Here is a 16,323-nt window from a genome sequence, read left to right as displayed (position 1 = left end):
GGCTGTACCCACAGCATATGGAAATTCCCAGTCTAGGGGTTGAATTGGAGCTGCAGCTGCTGGTCTACTCCATAGCTACAGCAATGTGGGCTCCAAGCCACATGTGTGACCAATACCGCAGCTTGCTGCAATGCCAGATCCTTAACTCACTGAGCAAGGCCAGGGATTGAACCCACATCCTCATGGATACTAGTTGGATTCTTAACCACTGAGCTGCAGTGGAAACTCGACCGATGTTTAAGAATAGCTCACTTCTGAAGGGGGCAGAGGAGAATGGGTGACATTAGAGATTGCCTGAGTTTGTTTCTTCCTTGACTTTATCAATCTGAAGAATTAGTGAAACCTTAAGTTAGGTGTTGGGGTTGGGGATAGCAATTGTCAAATGCCTCAGTTTCTACGAAAAGTAATCACTGTGTGTGTATTTGGCAGGTGACAGGAAAGCAAGCCAAGATGGATATTTACGACACTCAAACCTTGGGGGTTGTGGTTTTTGGTGGATTCATGGTGGTTTCTGCCATCGGCATCTTCCTGGTGTCGACATTCTCAATGAAGGAGACGTCATATGAAGAAGCTCTAGCCAACCAGCGCAAGGAGATGGCGAAAACTCACCACCAGAAAGTGGAGAAGAAGAAGAAGGAGAAGACAGTAGAGAAGAAAGGAAAGACCAAGAAAAAGGAAGAGAAGCCCAACGGGAAGATACCTGACCATGAGCCAGCCCCTGATGTGACCATCCTGCGCAAAGACCCAGTGCACACACCTGCAGTGGCTGTGGCTCCAACCCCAGTCCAGTCCCCTGTGATCATTGCGCCTGTAGCCACAGTACCAGCCATGCCCCAGGAGAAGCCGGCCTCTTCCCCTAAGGACAAAAAGAAGAAGGAAAAAAAAGTGGCAAAGGTGGAACCAGCTGTCAGTTCTGTAGTGAATTCCGTCCAGGTTCTTACCTCAAAGGCTGCCATCTTGGAAGCTGCTCCCAAGGAAGTGCCTATGGTGGTTGTGTCCCCTGTGGGTGCCAAGGGCAGTGCCCCAGCCACCAGCACTGCACAGGGCAAGAAAGCAGAGGGGTCCCAGAACCAGGGCAAAAAGGTGGAGGGGAGCCCCAGCCAAGGCAGGAAGGCAGAAGGGATCCCCAACCAAGGCAAGAAGGGAGAGGGGGCCTCCAACCAGGGCAAGAAAGGAGAAGGAACCCCCAACCAGGGAAAGAAGGGTGAGGGGACTCCCAACCAGGGCAAGAAGGGAGAGGGGACCCCCAACCAAGGCAAGAAGGGAGAGGGGGCCCCCAACCAAGGCAAGAAGGGAGAGGGGGCCCCCAACCAGGGCAAGAAGGCAGAGGGAACCCCCAACCAAGGCAAGAAGGCAGAGGGGGCCCCCAGCCAGGGGAAGAAGGCAGAGGGAACCCCTAACCAAGGCAAGAAGGCAGAGGGGGCCCCCAGCCAGGGCAAGAAGGCAGAGGGGGCTCAGAATCAGGGCAAAAAGTCAGAGGGAACCCCCAACCAGGGTAAGAAAGCAGAAGGGGCCCCCAACCAGAGCAAAAAGTCAGAGGGGACCCCCAACCAAAGCAAGAAGGCGGAAGGGGCCCAGAATCAGGGCAAGAAGGCAGAGGGGGCTCAGAATCAGGGCAAAAAAGAGGCAGGTACCCCAAACCAGGGCAAAAAGGTAGAGGGGAGCCCCAATCAAGGCAAAAAGGTAGAAGTGGCTCAAAACCAGAGTAAAAAGGCAGAGGGGGCCCCCAATCAGAGCAAGAAGACAGAAGGAGCCCAGAATCAGGGCAAGAAATCAGAAGGGGCCCAGAATCAGGGCAAAAAGGCAGAGGGGGCCCCCAACCAGGGCAAGAAGGCAGAAGGGGCCCCCAACCAAGGCAAGAAGGCAGAGGGGACCCAGAATCAGGGCAAGAAGGCAGAGGGGGCCCCCAGCCAGGGCAAGAAGGCAGAGGGGGCCCCCAACCAGGGCAAGAAGGCAGAAGGAGCCCAGAATCAGGGCAAGAAGGCAGAGGGGGTCCCCAACCAGGGCAAGAAGGCAGAAGGATCCCAGAATCAGGGCAAGAAGGCAGAGGGGTCCTCCAACCAGGGCAAGAAGGGAGAGGGGACCCCCAACCAGGGCAAGAAGGCAGAAGGAACCCAGAATCAGGGCAAGAAGACAGAAGGGTCCTCCAACCAGGGCAAGAAGGGAGAGGGGACCCCCAACCAGGGCAAGAAGGCAGAAGGAGCCCAGAATCAGGGCAAGAAGGCAGAGGGGTCCTCCAACCAGGGCAAGAAGGCAGAGGGAGCCCAGAATCAAGGCAAAAAGGCAGAGGGGTCCTCCAACCAGGGCAAGAAAGCAGATGGAGGCCAGAATCAGGGCAAAAAGGCAGATTCAGTTGCTAATCAGGGCACAAAGGTGGAGAATGTTGCAAACCAGGGGAAAAAAGCAGAAGGAGCCTCCAATCAAGGCAAAAAGGCAGAGGGAGCCTTGAACCAGGGCAAAAAGTCAGAAGGGTCCCCCAACCAAGGCAAAAAGGCGGATACATCTGCCAATCAAGGTAAAAAGGCAGAGTCAGCTCCTATCCAGGGTGAAAATGCAGACATGATCCAGAACCAGGAGGCACCAAAGCAAGAGGCTCCTGCAAAGAAAAGATCAAGATCAAAGAAGAAGGGTGAGCCTGGTAAGTAGCTTTGCTTTCTTTATGAACCTGGAGGGAAAAGCTGTTAAGTGACATGTGGATTCCCTTTGGGAAGCCATTTGTATCAGTCAGTTCTCGCCACAACAAGGCTGCATAACAAACATCCCAGAATTCAGGGGCTTACAGCAGCAGTCGTTTATTCATTTTTTTATGATTTTTACTTTTTCCATTATAGCTGATTTGCAGGTTCCTGTCGATTTCTGCTATACAGCAAAGTGACCCTGTCATACGTATATATCCATATTCTTTTTCTCATATCATCCTTCATCATGTTCCCCCACAAGTGAGCAGTTAATTATTCTTGTTCATGTTTCTGTTGACTTGATTGGAGGTTGGCTGATCTGGGTTATCTCAACTGGGTGGCTCTGCTTCGTGCTGCCATTTGCCTGGTTTGTCACTGCTGCAGGTTGAATGTAGGTCTCTGCTATGTTTGTATTCTGGGGCCTAGATGGAGGTGTCTACTCCTGAGGGTAGAGGCCCTTTTATGGTTATGCGTGGTTAACAGAGCCATTAAAGGGCACTTTTCAAACTAGCATCCTATGGGCCAGAGCAGGTCATGTGACTGAGCCTGAGTCAAGGGGCAGGAAGTCCACTGTCTCCAGTGGACGAACTGCAGAGAGACTTGGGAAGAGGTGTTTGGAAGAGGTGAGGAGTTTGAAACAGTAGGTCCATCCACCCCACAGTCTAGGACAGTTATGTGTCCAGCAGTCTTTCTTAAACATCTGACTGTGTTCTGCCAGAATCAAGGCAAAAAGGCAGAGGGGTCTGCGTTCTGCGTTCTTACCTGGTGCTTTAGCAGGGCTTCGTTCTTTTCTGTATGTTTGTTGAGTGAATAACAGTAGGATAATATTTTTAAGAAGCAATGTTATCTACACTCCCTGCCTCCCAGTTTTCCCTCTCCACTACCCCTACCCCAGTTACTTATCAGAACATTATAGAACATTAAAATTGATATTATGTATCAGATACATAAATAGATAACGTAGAACATGAGTTTCCCATTATGTGTTTAGTATGGATTACTGTAGAAACGGGACCTGTGTGTTCCTGGTTCATGTTCATCACTCATTTGATTGATACAGTGGTCTGATGTTTTCTTTCTCCCTTCCTGTCTCTCTCTCTGTCTCTTTCTTGATTTCTTTCTTAGATTAGTCATTAGTTGATTTGGAATATGAATTGTATCTTTCTGGATGAGGTATTTCAATTTCTTTTTGGGTTTTTTTTTTGTTATTTTTTTCCCTTTTTTTTGGATGAGGTATCTTTTTTGTTTGTTGTTACTCCCCCCTCCCTTTTTTTTTTTTTGGATGAGGTAGCTTAAGGGCTCTGAAATGTTTGGACATGTGCCAGGTAGGCAGGGCCCTGTGTTTGCAGCTGGGTTTCCCTCTCTTGCCCTCTGTGAAGCTATATCAGCCTTTCTCCTCCCCCACCTTTGGGGAGAGACATTTGCTCAGTCGCTACTCAGTGCCACGTGAGGGGACCCATCCTAGCTCCTGCTAGGGTCAGGGACCAGTCCACCTCGACCCACAGGCCAAGTCAACCCCTCAGGTCCTTTGCAAACCCAGACACTCAGTCTCAGCCCAGCTTCACAAGCGGAGGGAGGGCACCCTGCCCTGTCTCTAAGGTGATGCTCCGCGTGGCCCAGGGACAAGGGCATTGGAGACGGAAGACGGGTGGAAATGCGAGCCAACCTGTTTCCTGGCTCTCCACATCAGGGGTGTTCAGACTAGAGCTTCCTGTGGTCATTATTATCATGTATGCCTTTAGACATTTGAAATAAGGTCAGAAACAGAAACAGAGGATAATAGTAAAAAGGAAGGCAGAATTGTCCTAATTTGCAGGTAGTAAAGATCGTGTTGGGGGAAGACCTAACTTATGACCCGTGTGAACCCACAGAGCAGCTGGATGGAGGGGGAGTAAGAGGACGTTGAGCAGAGAAAATAGCACAGTTCAGGATTAGAAAGAATACTGAACAGATTAAGTGGCTTTTGGAAGGCCAGTTCTGTCTGATGTGTGGACGCATTCCCAGACTATTGTAATTATAAGAGGGTGCTGGCCTGAGGCCAGCTGGTCAGGGCACAGAATGGTCCTAAGTAGTCACACCTGAGCATCACGCATTGCGGGGGTGGCGGGTGGCAGATCGCGTTGGGGGAAAGTGGTGGTGGGGGCAGGGGGCAGGCAGAGACATGGACAGCATGTTCAAGATCTGGAAGGGTCTGCTTGGCCCCCCATAAGCATCAAGGTGTGGATGAGTTAGATGTGATATAAAAAGAAATCAAACTCTAGAAAATATGACAGCCAAGATTAATACCCATCTGCCCAGGTGGCGGGAGGCAGTGCCGCCAAGATTTCGGGGAAAAAATCACAGAGGCCAGCGCGGAGCCCCGGCTGCACAGCCAGCTCGTGGTGCATGGCAGATGGCTGGCGCAGGCACGCCGCGCCGTGTTTTCTTGTGGTTTGTTTCTCGTTTTCCTGGATGTGCACCGTGTGATTTTGGCCCTGTTTTACCCGTGGCTGGTGTGCAAAGCCATCATGGGCCCTCGAGGTAGGCGTAGGCCGCTGTCCCCCTGCCCCCAACTCCATGGCGATCTGAAATTCTGAAATAATCTGTTGTCAGAACCAGTGGCGATTCCCCAGATGCAGGGCTGCTGGAGCTCTGATGTGCCGATGAGTCACTGGGGATCTGGTTAAGATAAAGACTGACCCAATGGTTCTGGGTGGGGCCTGAGGTTCTGCATTTCTAAAAAGCTCCCTGAGATGCTAGTGCTGATGGTCCCAGGCCCACATTTGGCGGGTTGTAATGGCCCCACAGATGTGCTGGGGGGTGGGGGAGCAGGGGAGGGAGGTGGGCTTTTTTGAGCAGCTCTGCCTAGGAAGGCCAGGCCTGAGGCTGGAGTAGTGGAGTCTGAGCCTAAAAAAAAAAAAAAAAAAAAAAATTGTGTTGGTTTGGGTGGGTGTCCCAGCTTCGGACGTGCAGTTCAGGGCTGGCTCTGCAGACCCCTGCCCAGTCAGATGTCCTGATAGGCTTTGGATCATGGGCCGTTCTGTGTCCTGGACCCTGCTCTGCTCCAGCAGCCCTGGTCCCTGCAGTGACATCCAGCCAGCCCAGCGCTTCCTCTGACGTCTCCCTAGGTTCTCAACAGAGCAGCCCCAGCCACAGGCTGTGGTAGGTGAGGGTGTGGGAAGCCATGTGAATGGATGACCCTGATTTCCCAGTGGCTTTTGGAGGGGACTCAGCCTTCCTTTCTGTTCCAGCTTGCCTGTGGAGCTCAGGGTTCCTAGGTTCCATCTGACTCGCCTTGAGCTTTTGTAGCTGTGGCTATGTTGCTGAGTAAGAGGCAGGCTACATTCTTTTCACACACTTACATGCCCCGTGTCCCCAGTCCCTGCTTTTGTCTGAAAGGCTGTGGTCAACCTGGCTGCCTGCCCTTGACCTCCTCGCCCACCAGCCGGGACTCTTTGGGTCTAGGGCCCATCCACCTCCAGCTTCTTCAGGGCCATTGGCTCAAGGGGATCCTGGGCATCCACAAACGGGGGTCTGGGGGTGCGAGTCGCCTTGGTGTTGGGGGGTGTGTGTGTGAGGGGTCCTGTGACCACCCTGCGGGGATTGGGGAGATGGTTGGGGAGGGACTTCTGCATGGCTGGGTGCATGCAGGACCAGGAAGAGACCTTGGGGCAGGGGAGGGTCCAGGGCTCTGAGGTTTAACCTTGGGCACCAGAGAGCTAGGGTCTGGGGCTGTGCTGCAGTAAGGAGCTGCTGGTCACGAGGGGCCGTTTAGGTTAACATGAAGATCATCAGTGAAAGCCTCGGTCCCGTGGCCAGTGGCTTTCCTTTTGGACAGAGCAGATGACCACCTCCGTCAGTACAGTAGGTTCTGCTGGACAGTGTTTTTCTAGACAGGAGCCGTTGGGAGTGAGGCAGCCTCTTGGGTCACCTTGCAGGTGGCCCTGTGAGAGTGGACGTGTCTTTGCAGCTGTGTTGGCATCAGAAGTACCCCCCCCCACTTTGTTCTGTCTGCCTGTGTCCCAAGTGGAATGGGAGTGAGCTCCCTGTTGCCCTCTATGTCACAGAAGCAATCAGTGAGATCCCAGAGACTGCACCTGGCCCACGACACGTGGCCGATCAGCCTCAGAACCCGCCCTGGCACTGGGGTCCTCCCAGGACGGGGTTGCTTCCTCAGTCACCTGGTCCTTACCTGTCACCTGGTCATCTTGGCAGGGCCCTCACTAGCGGGAGCCCCAGAGGAGAGCCGGCAGGTGTGGAGGCGGGCATAGGACATGCTTCTGCAGGCCCGAGTTGGAACTATTCCAGACCTTTTGATCTGATTGTCTTGCAAGAGCAAATCGAGGCCGTGTGACAAATTTTTACCGCTTGTCTGTGGCTGGATTTGACAGTGAACAGCCTTCCTAATCCTTTTTAAAACTTGCTGTGTAAATATGTGCTTCCAGCAAACAAAATTCAAACAGTATGGACGCGTGGAAGGTGAAAATTGCAATTCTTCTTTCCACTCCGTCGCAATCACCACCCGCTTCCCAGGGGAGCCCTGGAGGTGCTGTGCTTGTCACCTTGGCACACAGATGGGGCTTGCAGTGCACAGAGGTGGAACTCACGTCCTTTGCTTTCCAGTCTGCTGGTGACATCTTTCCACGTATACCCACAGGCCTACTACTTTCGGCTGCATTATTTCCATAGCCTGAAACTATTGTAATTTATGCAAATGACAGGGGTTTTTTTGGCTGCTAAAATTAATGCTGTAGTGACATATGAACATCATTGTGTAAATATGTCTGTAAGTTCCTAGAAATGCAGTTGGTAAGTGGAGAGGTAGGTGTGTGTTTAATTGGGGAAGACAGCTCTGCGTTGCTCTCAGTGCAGAGGCACCGGGTACCGTTGTACAGGGCTGAACCCGCACACGCATCTCCCTGCACCTCTGCCTGGCCTCCCAGCTCCCGCAGCGCCGTGGAGAAGGTGGTCATTTCAGGGGCCTTGGTGAACCCTGTGTGGAATGGGAGAAAACCCTTGCTCAGGAAACAGAAACACAGATTCTTTTCTCAGCATCCAGAGGGGAAGGAATCCATGGAATCATAGCAAAGTTAAATTTTCCAGAACTGAAGCTTCCGCGTGTTGGCGGCACTGTCCAGGCCTCTGCTGGGTTGTCCCAGAGAGGCCACAGTGAGTGTTCATGTTTATTAGGAACACACACTTCTTGCACAGGAAACACGTGGACGTGATCGTCTGGGGGCCCGGGAGGGCCATCTGCTCCAGCTCCTAAAAGTGAGTGCATGAACGTGGTGCTAGGGAAGAACCTTCTGGAAACCCCAAGTTGGGCCCGAGCCCTGGGACTTATGCTGTTGCAGGGGCTTGATTGGCCCTCCTCCTGGACCCTGTGCCTTATGCCAGACTCCATCCCCTCCACGGACACAGACCATTTACTCTGGGACCAGAGGCCATCACATCAGGGCCCAGGCAGCCCAGGGGGTGGAAAATGCCCCCAGACAGGCTCTCCTGACCCCACAATGGCTGAGTTGATGCAAGAGAGGCCATCTGAAGGTGGAGGACTGTGGCTGAATTTTATTTTCCACTCTTCTTCATTTTCCAGTTTTTCTGTAATATGCATTCTTAATGAAGATAAACAAAAATCCCCATTACCTGTGAGTTGAAGAAACAGACCCTCATTGTACCAAAGTGGAGCGCCTGTCCTCTTGGGCCCCAGGGGGACAGCCCAGCCCTGACCACAGGGCCCTGAGGGTCCTCTGAGCCCAGACGGGACTCCTTGCTGCCCCCAGGGCCCGGGTTGAGGAAGGAAAACCGCCCGCTCTTCCCATCCTGTCCCAGCCCCTGGGCACCTAGCAGACTGTCAGGGCTGAGGTCAGATGAGAACTAAAGGTGGTTCTTGCATCCAAGAACCTGGCCGCCCCCTGGGGACCTGTCAGCTGTGTCATGGCTACTCCCACCACTGCCAGACCATGAGAGATGCTTAAATAAAATCGACTTCTGGAGGCTCGTGGGGCAGGGCCAGGCCAGCAGGAGAGCTTCAGTCGGGGGCTCTGCAGCCTAGAGGGGCTTCATCTGAAACCGGGCAGCTGGACAGTAGCAGCACCTTGCCCCTGCAGCCTGCCCGCCTGTCCTTCATGCCCCTCGGGCCTCCTGCACCCCCGCCGGGGGTGTGGGGAGAGGCTTTTACTGTGCAGTTATCCAAGGCGGGTTTGTATTTTTACCTGTTTGACGACAGCAGAAGCCAAAGCTCAGCTCTGTCCTCAGAGGGCGGGGCAGGACCCCGGGCCCAGGTCTCCCCATCCTCCCAGGCCTGACCCCCAGCAGCTGCCCTTCCCACTCGAGCCGAGGCGCCAAGGGGCTGTGTTGAGATTACTTTTGATCTCTTTTGAACTCAGTTTCGCAGGGTCTGAAGATCTGAAGGAAACTGCAGGGCTTATAGGGCTTTATTCAATTTTTGTGTAAATTCTTCAAACCCAACTTTTCCTTCTTTTTTAAAGAGCAAAACATCCCCTCGGGAGGCGAGTCTCATGTCGGTGGTGCCCTGTCACATTTTAGAGAAGCTGCTGGAAGACGTGAACCCAGAGCCCTCCATTCAGTCCTCCCAAAATGTGACGCTGGGGCTCTTGCCGCTCCCAGGCAGTTGGGGCAGAAAGGTCAAGGTCGTGCGTCTCGTGTCCTTTCTGCAGACAGTAGGTCAGATCTCTGTGGTCATCTCAGGCCCAGGGAAGGAACTGGCCCAGAGGCCCTCCAGGGCTTGTATTTCTTTAAGAAATACTGTGATGTGTTGTCTTTGTTTTTTCAGAGATCAAATTGATTTTGTTACAGTTTGAGGAAGAAAGAAAAAGTATAACAAGAAAAATGAAATCATTCAATCTATAGGATTTTTTAAAATCTTCCACTTGATGTCTTTATACGTACAACCTCCCCACTTGTTATCAGATGACTGTTTCGCCAACCAAGTGACAGGACCTGATTCCAAGGCCCCAGGCAGGGTTGCTCCTGACATCATCTGTGCTCTGCTCCAGTGCACCGAAAACGCCAGCTGCCAGTGTCCGTGGCTGCCAGAGTCCAGCGCAGCTGCCGCTCGGAGGCCTGCAGCTGATCAGGAGGCAGCCCAGCCCTGGGCAGTACTGGGCTTTGCCCTAAAGCAGGCTCCCTGTGTGCTGCCCGATGCCCTTGACCACTGTGGTGCAGTCAGCAGCCGCGAGGGCGGCAGGAGCAGCAGCTGTGTCTCTGACGTGTTTGGTGGATCTTGCATTGAGGGCCTTGAAGCAGCTCTTTCCTGAAGGCTCAGGAGGACCCTTTGCGTCCACCAGCTACGAGCTGGTGCAGCTGGTGGGCCCAGTCTGATGCAGGCCCAGGTTCCTTGTTTCTGGAGACGGGGAGCCTGCTGGCTATTCTGATTCAGGATTGGGGGTTGCCCTCTGGACTTGAGGTCCAGGGGAGTCGGACAATTGCTATTGTGGTGCTAGGCCTCTGGGAGGGGCCCCCTTCCTGCGGACCTAGGCCTTTGACCTGAGTTTGGCTCAGGTGATTGGGGGTGTCAGGGCCTGGAGGAGTGGGGGTCTGGCTTGCCAGGGGGCTCTGCAGGGGCCCCCAACCCACACTATTCGGGTGACATTCCTGCAGGGGCCGGAGCTAGCAGCAGCTGTTTGCCCCCGTCTGTGTGTCTGAGCAGAGGCCTTCAGGACTGGTCTGGATGCTCCCTGACAAGATGAGTGCCTTTGCCTTTCACTCTACCCTCGTGGTCCACCAACACCGGGCCTGTCACCCCTTCTTAGCTCCCTAAATACTCTCAGCCCTGGCCCCTCGCCCTGGGCTCTTCCCTGACCTGCCTTCCTCCAGCCTAGTCCCCTTGGGTGTCCTGAACTAATTTTTTCTAAATGCAAACCTTGATCGTTCCCAGGCATTGCTCCTTTGCCCACAGGGTGAAACCCAGATCCCCGGGGCCTGTGACAACTGGGGCCCACTTCATTCTCACCCGCCTCTGCCATGCCAGCCTCGGCACTGTCCTTTCTCCTCTTGCTGAAGCCTCAACTCTCGCCTTCCTCCACGCTGTTGGCATTTGGCATGAGCATCCCCTGTGTGAAGAGCCTTCCTGGTGTTGCAGCCGTGGCTTCTCCCCTGTTCCCTCACGTGGCTCTGCTGCTTATCCATGGCAGGGCATCCCCGCCTCCCCTGACCGGGAGTCCCACCCAACATGCCCTTCCAGGCCCAGCATTTTGCAGGTGCTGGGTACACAGTAGGTGAATATGTGATGTCTGGAGACAGCTGGATGGGTCTGCTAGGCACTGGCAACAAGAGCTAGAATTGAGCTGGAGCTTCTTGACACCTGGCCCAGGGCCTGGCGATACCCTCCACTTGATCACAGCTGTGGCGCGGGCCAACCCTGGAGTGCTTTCGACGCCCTCCCACCGTTGGTTGGTTGAGCAGGGCAGGAGGCCTGGGACCTGGATGCTGGAGGGGCTGCTGCCGAAACAGGGCTGGGCTGCAGAGCCCGCGAGCCCCCTGCGACTGAGACCTGGCCCCTGGGGATCTGGATAGTTACGCAGGAGGAGAGGAAGGCTGCTGAGCACCTTTCTGCAGGACAAGTTTAGTTTTCAGTGATTAGGCCTCCCAGTGTGGTCACAAAAGGGGGTGTAGTTTTGGAATTTGAGGTGTTATGCACATTATCTGGTAGCGGTGTGCTTTTTGGCTGAGAGCCCAGGGAGGCGCAGGGCTCCTCATTTTCCCAAATGCGCTACCCACTTAATCTCGTGCGTGAGGACAGTGGTGCACGGCGGGAGCTGAGGGGCCACAGGCCACGTGCTCTGTCCACAGAGGATGTGGGCGCCAGCTTCGCTTGCCTTGGGCACTGTGTTCATGGGGGCAGAGGAAGGGCAGGTTTGCTTTAGGCACCACCCCCCAGGTCCTTTGCTGGCGGTGCTGCCGGCTCAGGGAGGGGTCTGAGCCTGGGATGCGCCTGTTGATTGATTCCGCAATGCTTTTCCCTGTGCTCAGCAGCATCCTTGCACGTTGTCATTTAATCTTCGAAGTGAGATTGTGAGGAAGGCATGATGGTTACCCCCATTTCGCAGATGAGGAAACAGGCACAGAGAGGTGAAGCCACTTGCCCAAGGACGCACAGGTGGGAAGCAGCCAAGCCAGAATTCAAGCCCCGGCCACCTGGCTCCAGGGGCCCTGTCCTGACCAGAGCGCCCATTGCCCAAGGGCTGTGGTGACCTGCAGGGTAGACCTGGCCTGCGAATGTGTTCCGCCTCGTGGTGGTTTTGTTTATTTTTCACTGTCTTAGCCATCAGCACTAAAGGTCAGGAGATGACGCACACACTCGGTTCCAGCTCTTCTCAACACACCGGCAGCCTAAGAGTTCTGGCCCGGACCCCCCAGGAGGCATCATCTGCCAGGGAGGGGCCATGGCCAAGGCCACACACTCAGGGGAGGCTGCCCTGGCCAGGTAGGACCCTGGATTCCTCCAGAGCAGCAAGATGCTGGCACTGCCTGTCCGCTCTGCCCTCCTGCTGCCTCGCTCCTCCCCCAAGCCTCCGGGCCCCTCTTATGCTGGAATTTCAGACTCAACAACGTGGGCAAAGCCAGCCTCTCGGTGATCCTCGCCGTGTGGTCTTTGTGAAACCTGTGGCTTCACAGACTAGTTGCTGAGCCATGGACACACTTATTTTGGGGCCTTGAGGTTCACAGCACCACGGGTTATTTCTAGCCTTCAAACATTTGCTGGAGACATGAGTGACAGGCCAGAAGGCCATTCGTGGATAGGGTCAGCATGCCTGCCTCATGGTGGTGGTCCCTTGCAGGGTCGAGCTTAGTGCTGCTGCTTTGGCCAAAGGACCTTGCGACCTTGAGAAGCAAGTGCCACTCTCGTGAGGTCCGGAGCTGTGGTTCCTGCTTCCCAGGACTTGCCTTTTTTTCTTTCAGTTTTACTTCCCCCGATTTGGGGAGACTAGAAATGGCACCTCAAAGTCTTAATGAAAAAAAAAACGTTCTCAGAGTTCCCGTCGTGGCTCAGTGGTTAACGAATCCGACTAGGAACCATGAGGCTGTGGGTTTGATCCCTGGCCTTGCTCAGTGGGTTAAGGATCCAGCGTTGCTGTGAGCTGTGGTGTAGGTGGCAGACGAGGCTTGGATCCCGAGTTGTTGTGGCTCTGGTGTAGGCCGGTGGCTACAGCTCCAATTCGACCCCTAGCCTGGGAACCTCCATATGCCACGGGAGCGGCCCAAGAAATGGCAAAAAGGCAAAAAAGAAAAAAAAGTTCTCTGTCTGTAAGCATAATTTTAAAGTGTGTGTGTGAGGATGGAGAGGGCCCTGGAGGTTTCTGTTGGAGGCTGGCAGGGGGAGTTAGGATTTGCTGTTATTTAGCTTCAGAGGGTTCCACTTGTCACAGGTTTTCATCAGGTTGTTCGCTAACACATGTAATGCAATTTAGTGTAATTACATGAGAAAGTTTCAGTAGAGGTGTTAGAGTGACATGCACAATGCTCTCAGGAATGTCCTGTAGACAGCGTCGTGGGGTCCGTCTCCCCCGGCCCTCCAGGAGGAGACACACACTTGTCAAGACCCCTGGGATGTCAGCTGTGAAGGAAAAGGACATTGTCATCCAGATGTCGTGTCTCTACACCTCCAGCCACCCCCCCGGGTGGAGCATCAGGGGCCTCGGGACCTAGGAGGATGGTCTTCAGGGAGAACGTTTAAAAAAGGCCTGAGCCCCAGTCACGCTGGGGCCTCCATAGGGACAGGAGCTGCTGGAGCTTCAGCAGGGAGTGCTTTGGCATCCCCCCCAGGCTGGAGAGGAGTAGCCAGCCTGTCCTGTAGAAATGCAACATGAGCCACATTGAAAAAGGCACATGAGGGAGTTCTTGTTGTGGCTCACTGGTATCAGTGAGGACACAGGTTTGATCCTTGACCCTGCTCAGTGCATTAAGGATCAGACATTGCCATGAGCTGCACTGTAGGTCGCAGACATGGCTCGAATCTGGCGTTGCTATGACTGTGGCTGGAAGCTGAAGCTCCAATTTGATCCCTAGGCTGGGAACTTCCATATGCCGTGGGTGGGGCCCCCCACCCCCAAAAATAGACAAAAAATTTAAAAAAAAAATAGGAATTTCCCGTCGTGGCTCAGCAGTAAGTGAACCCGACTAGCATCCATGAGGACACGGATTCAATCCCTGGCCTCGCTCAGTGGGTTAAGGATCTGGCGTTGCCGTGAGCTGTGGTGTAGGTCACAGATGCAGCTCGGATCCAGAGTTGCTGTGGCCCTGGTGTAGGCCAGTGGTTACAGTTCTGATTGAACCCCTAGCCTGAGAATCTCCATATGCCGTGGCTATAGCCCTAAAAGACCAAAAAAAAAAAAAAAAAAAAAAAGGAAAAAAAAAGGCAAATGAGGAATTCATTTTAACAGTATATTTTATTTAACCCAGTTGACCCAAAATACTATCATTTCAAAGTGCAAGCAACAGAAACGATGATTACAGACATTCTTTTTCTCATGCCAAGTCTTCAGAATCTTCTGTGTGCTCCACCAGGAGCCACCTCTGTTCCCACCAGCCACTTGGCAGGTGCCCGGAAGCCACACGTGGCTGGGACAGCATATCAGGCACCACAGAGATAGACCTGAGTCCAGAAAGGAAGCCATCTGAGTGGTGGTCGGCTTCAGAGAGGCTGTCTTCTCTGTTGGCTTAGCTGTACTTGAAGTTTCCTCTATTGTGCAAAAATTTACCATTAAAATTATTTTAGGGAGTTCCCCTTGTGGCTCAGCGGTTAATGAATCTGACTAGCATCCATGAGGATGCAGGTTCAACCCCTAGCCTGGGAACCTCCATATACCCCAGGTGCGGCCCTAAAAAGCAAAAAAAAAAAAAAAAAAAAAAAAAAAATGTAGAAGTTCTCATTGTGGCTCAGTGAGTTAAGAACCCAACACAGTGTCCATGAGGATGCAGGTTCAATCCCTGGTCTTGCGCAGTGCACTGAGGATCTGGCGTTGCCATGAGCTGTGGTGTAGGTCACAGATGTGGCTCAGATGCATTGCTGCCCGGGCTATGGTGTAGCCTGGCGCTGCAGCTCCAATTTGACCCCTAGCCTGGGAACTTACATATGCTACAGGTGTGACCGTGAAACGAAAAAATTTAGTTTTATCTTATTCATATTTCACTGAAAACGGTGAAGGCTGAGGGGGCATTCCTTTCCCCTGACTCCCCAAGTTTTGTGACACCCTCGAGCTCTTAGGCCTTTAATGTCAATGTGGTTATTTTTAACCTCCCGAGCTTCACAGGGTAAGAAATTCTTAAATGAAGGTGCTCTTGGCAAGCAGCTCGCCCACGGCCCTGGCTCACCCATTAGGGTATCCTGCAAAGTGCTTTGACTTGTGATGAAAATATTGTGACTAGTGAGTGAAAATATTGTGACAAGCCGGAGGATTTCAGGTTGCCATGGAAACCTTCCCCCTCGATTGTCCCCAGTGAGGTGGGCTTAGCCGCAGGTGCCACTGCAGACGGCCTCTCTCCTTTGTGTTGTCTTGTTTAGAGGCCTGTTGTTCAGCTGTGGGCAGTCGGGGGCCTCAGCACGAGGACCTGCCGGCCAGGGCATCCCCACTGGCCCTTCCTTGCCTTTGGAGCCACCCGAGAGCCTGTGAGAAAGGGAAGCTTTGCAGGGGCATCACAGAATGTCCAGAAGTGACAGCTGGTTCTCGGCCCGTGACTCTGTGTTCTCCTGCAGGTCACTTCCTAATGGCCTGGTAAACCCAGCCCAGCCTTCCCTCTCCTGAAACCTGCCCTGAGCTTCATCCAGGCAGAGCTGGAAATAGGGGGTCTGAACCGGGATTTGTGGGAGGTGGCCTCCTCCTCCCAGGATCACCAGGAAGCAGCCTGGGAGGCTCCTGCTTTGCACTCCCCACCCCAACCCCCAGGACCTCAGGGCTGCAGCCATGGGAATGGTCAGCCCAGACCCCCAGGGCCATGAGGCTCGGGCACAGTGGGAGCAGGAGCTCCCTGGGCAGTGCAGTTTGCTGGGAAAAGAAGGACAAAGCCCCTTTGGGAAACTGCTCATTTTGGTGATGGAATCATGGGGTGGACACCTCCTCCAGCCCAGGAAAATAGTCTTTCTCTACTTGGGGGCCTTCCGTCTCCAGACAGGGCCTGGAGTGGAGTCCAGTCCAGATGCCAGGCGGCTCACTGTACTCAGCCCATGACCCCGCACCCCGAGGCTCTGCCCGGTGTGAGTCCCTGCTCCTTCTTCCTCTGTGCAGGGCCCCCGGATGCCGACAGCCCACTCTGCCTCCCCTACAAGACGCTGGTCTCCACGGTGGGAAGCATGGTGTTCAGCGAGGGCGAGGCCCAGCGGCTCATTGAGATCCTGTCCGAGAAAGCCGGCGTCCTTCAGGACACGTGGCACAAGGTGAGCCCCACCACTCTGAGCCACTACCACAGTCACTGGCTGCTGTGGCTGGTGAGCAGCTGGCCAGGTGGCCACCCCCGCCTTCCCCCACCCCGGGAGCCAGTGAGTTGCAGTGGTTACCTGGTCTGCTGAGGCTTGGGCCCCAGTCTCCCCTGGGTGATGCCCAGCAGGCTGGCCACACACGCTTGCCCAGCTGCAGGGTTGACGGAACACCTCCAAGTACCTCTCAGCAGAACCCGCACCCCTTCCCAGGTTGGGCTGCCTGAATCA

The 16,323-nt window shown here is 54.0% G+C and overlaps 1 protein-coding gene across 2 annotated transcripts in view; it reads left to right on the top strand.

Moving 5' to 3' along the window:
* Nucleotides 1–16,323, top strand: part of RRBP1 (ribosome binding protein 1) — a 65,478-nt gene that overhangs the window by 24,506 nt on the left and 24,649 nt on the right. For both annotated transcript variants that reach the window (XM_021078037.1, XM_021078036.1), the window contains exons 2-3: nucleotides 430–2,638; nucleotides 15,905–16,053. In XM_021078037.1, coding sequence (XP_020933696.1) covers nucleotides 451–2,638; nucleotides 15,905–16,053 — 2,337 coding nt within the window. In that variant the 5' untranslated portion in view covers nucleotides 430–450. The remainder of the gene's footprint in view (nucleotides 1–429; nucleotides 2,639–15,904; nucleotides 16,054–16,323) is intronic.

This window comes from Sus scrofa, chromosome 17, assembly GCF_000003025.6.
Source record: "Sus scrofa isolate TJ Tabasco breed Duroc chromosome 17, Sscrofa11.1, whole genome shotgun sequence".
NCBI lineage: Eukaryota > Metazoa > Chordata > Mammalia > Artiodactyla > Suidae > Sus > Sus scrofa.
This window is presented reverse-complemented; position numbering and strand designations above follow the sequence as displayed.